General features: G+C 44.7%; 1 protein-coding gene across 2 annotated transcripts in view; it reads left to right on the forward strand.

The window, feature by feature from the left end:
* Prorp (protein only RNase P catalytic subunit) overlaps window positions 1-1,438 on the forward strand; it is a 96,087-nt gene that overhangs the window by 40,213 nt on the left and 54,436 nt on the right. For both annotated transcript variants that reach the window (XM_031357688.1, XM_031357689.1), the window contains one exon: window positions 1,203-1,310. In XM_031357688.1, coding sequence (XP_031213548.1) covers window positions 1,203-1,310 — 108 coding nt within the window. The remainder of the gene's footprint in view (window positions 1-1,202; window positions 1,311-1,438) is intronic.

Raw genomic sequence — 1,438 nt, forward strand, 5'->3', positions numbered from 1 at the left:
TGCGCCCAAGGTCTCTGATCCTGGGTGTGTCAGAGCGCCTGGGAGTGGAGCTTCCTCTGGGTGTTGTGCGACTGGCTGCAGAGCTTGCGCCCAAGGTCTGCTCTGGACCCCAGCCCAGGCAGACCGGGGTGTATGGAGTTTTGCCTGAATGCACCACTTGTGTGCCTGATGCCCAAGGAAGCAAGAAGAGGGCATTGAATCACCTGGAATAGGAGTTGCAGATGGTCGTGAGCTGTAATGTGGGTGCTATGAATTGAATCTGGGTCCTCTGTAAGAGTAGCCAATGCTCTCAACCACGGATTCATCTCCTCGGCCTTCTATGATCCATTTTAAAATAATAATGTGAAATAGGAAGTAAGGGCAGCTTTTCCACATTAAATTTATTTTTGAGGTGAGAGAGGGGTAAAAGAGGATGGGGTTGAGGGCCAGGTGGGTGGAGAGATGGTTCAACAGTTAAGAGCACTAGCTGCCTAGAGTACATAGTGAGTTTGAAACTATCCTGGGCTATATAGAAGGACCTTGTTTCAAAGAACAAAATTCAAGGAAAAAGAATTTTTTTTTTTATTCAGTCTCACTGTGTAACCCTAGCTAGCTTGAAACGTCCACATGTAGCCCAGGCTGTCCTCAAACTCTCAGATTTAACTGTATCTACCTTCAGAATGCTTGCATTAAGGCTGTGTGCCACCAAAAAAAATATAAATAAATAAAATAAAAAGGATAGATCCTTGTTCTTTCGCCACAGTTGCCAGGTAACTGTGTTCCCTTCTCATGGCTTACAGAACAGAACTTAAAATTTCAGTATGTATGTGTGTGTGTGAGGGGGGAACATTCTATGGGAAGAATATTTTCAGTTATCAAAATAATACTAAATTACCTCCGCATGTTTACAGGGGGTCCTGGTCTAGTTCTTTTTAGATGCGTGTGTTCTGAGACCGGGTCTTTTCAGTCTCTGGCTGACCTAAATTCCCTGTGTAACTGAGAATGAGCTTGAACCTTGGCTCCTCCTGTCTTCACTTCTCAGGGTGGACTGGCATACCTACTTTATAGAGTGCTGGGGATCAAACCCAAGGGTTTTCAGGCAGAATAGACAAGTGCTGACCTACATCCCCAGCCCCTAAACTCTCAGGTAGAGTAGACCAGGGCTGACCTACATCTCCAGCCCCTAACTTCCGTTAATGTTTCCTCTGACTTTGCCTTTTTAGGAACTGAAGAAATTTGAGAGCTTCGTGAACTCCTGTCCTCCTTTTGATATTGTTATTGATGGCCTCAATGTTGCAAAAATGTTTCCTAAGAGTCGAGAATCCCAAAATGTAAGTAGTTTATTTTGTTTTTCCCTCTCTGTAGAAATAATTCTTACAAAGAAACAGCTGCCTTTTGTGTACAGCCTCGGCTCTCCTTCTCATGACCTCCCCTTTTGTGTACAGCCTCGGCTCTCCTC

This window comes from Mastomys coucha, unplaced genomic scaffold, assembly GCF_008632895.1.
Source record: "Mastomys coucha isolate ucsf_1 unplaced genomic scaffold, UCSF_Mcou_1 pScaffold6, whole genome shotgun sequence".
NCBI lineage: Eukaryota > Metazoa > Chordata > Mammalia > Rodentia > Muridae > Mastomys > Mastomys coucha.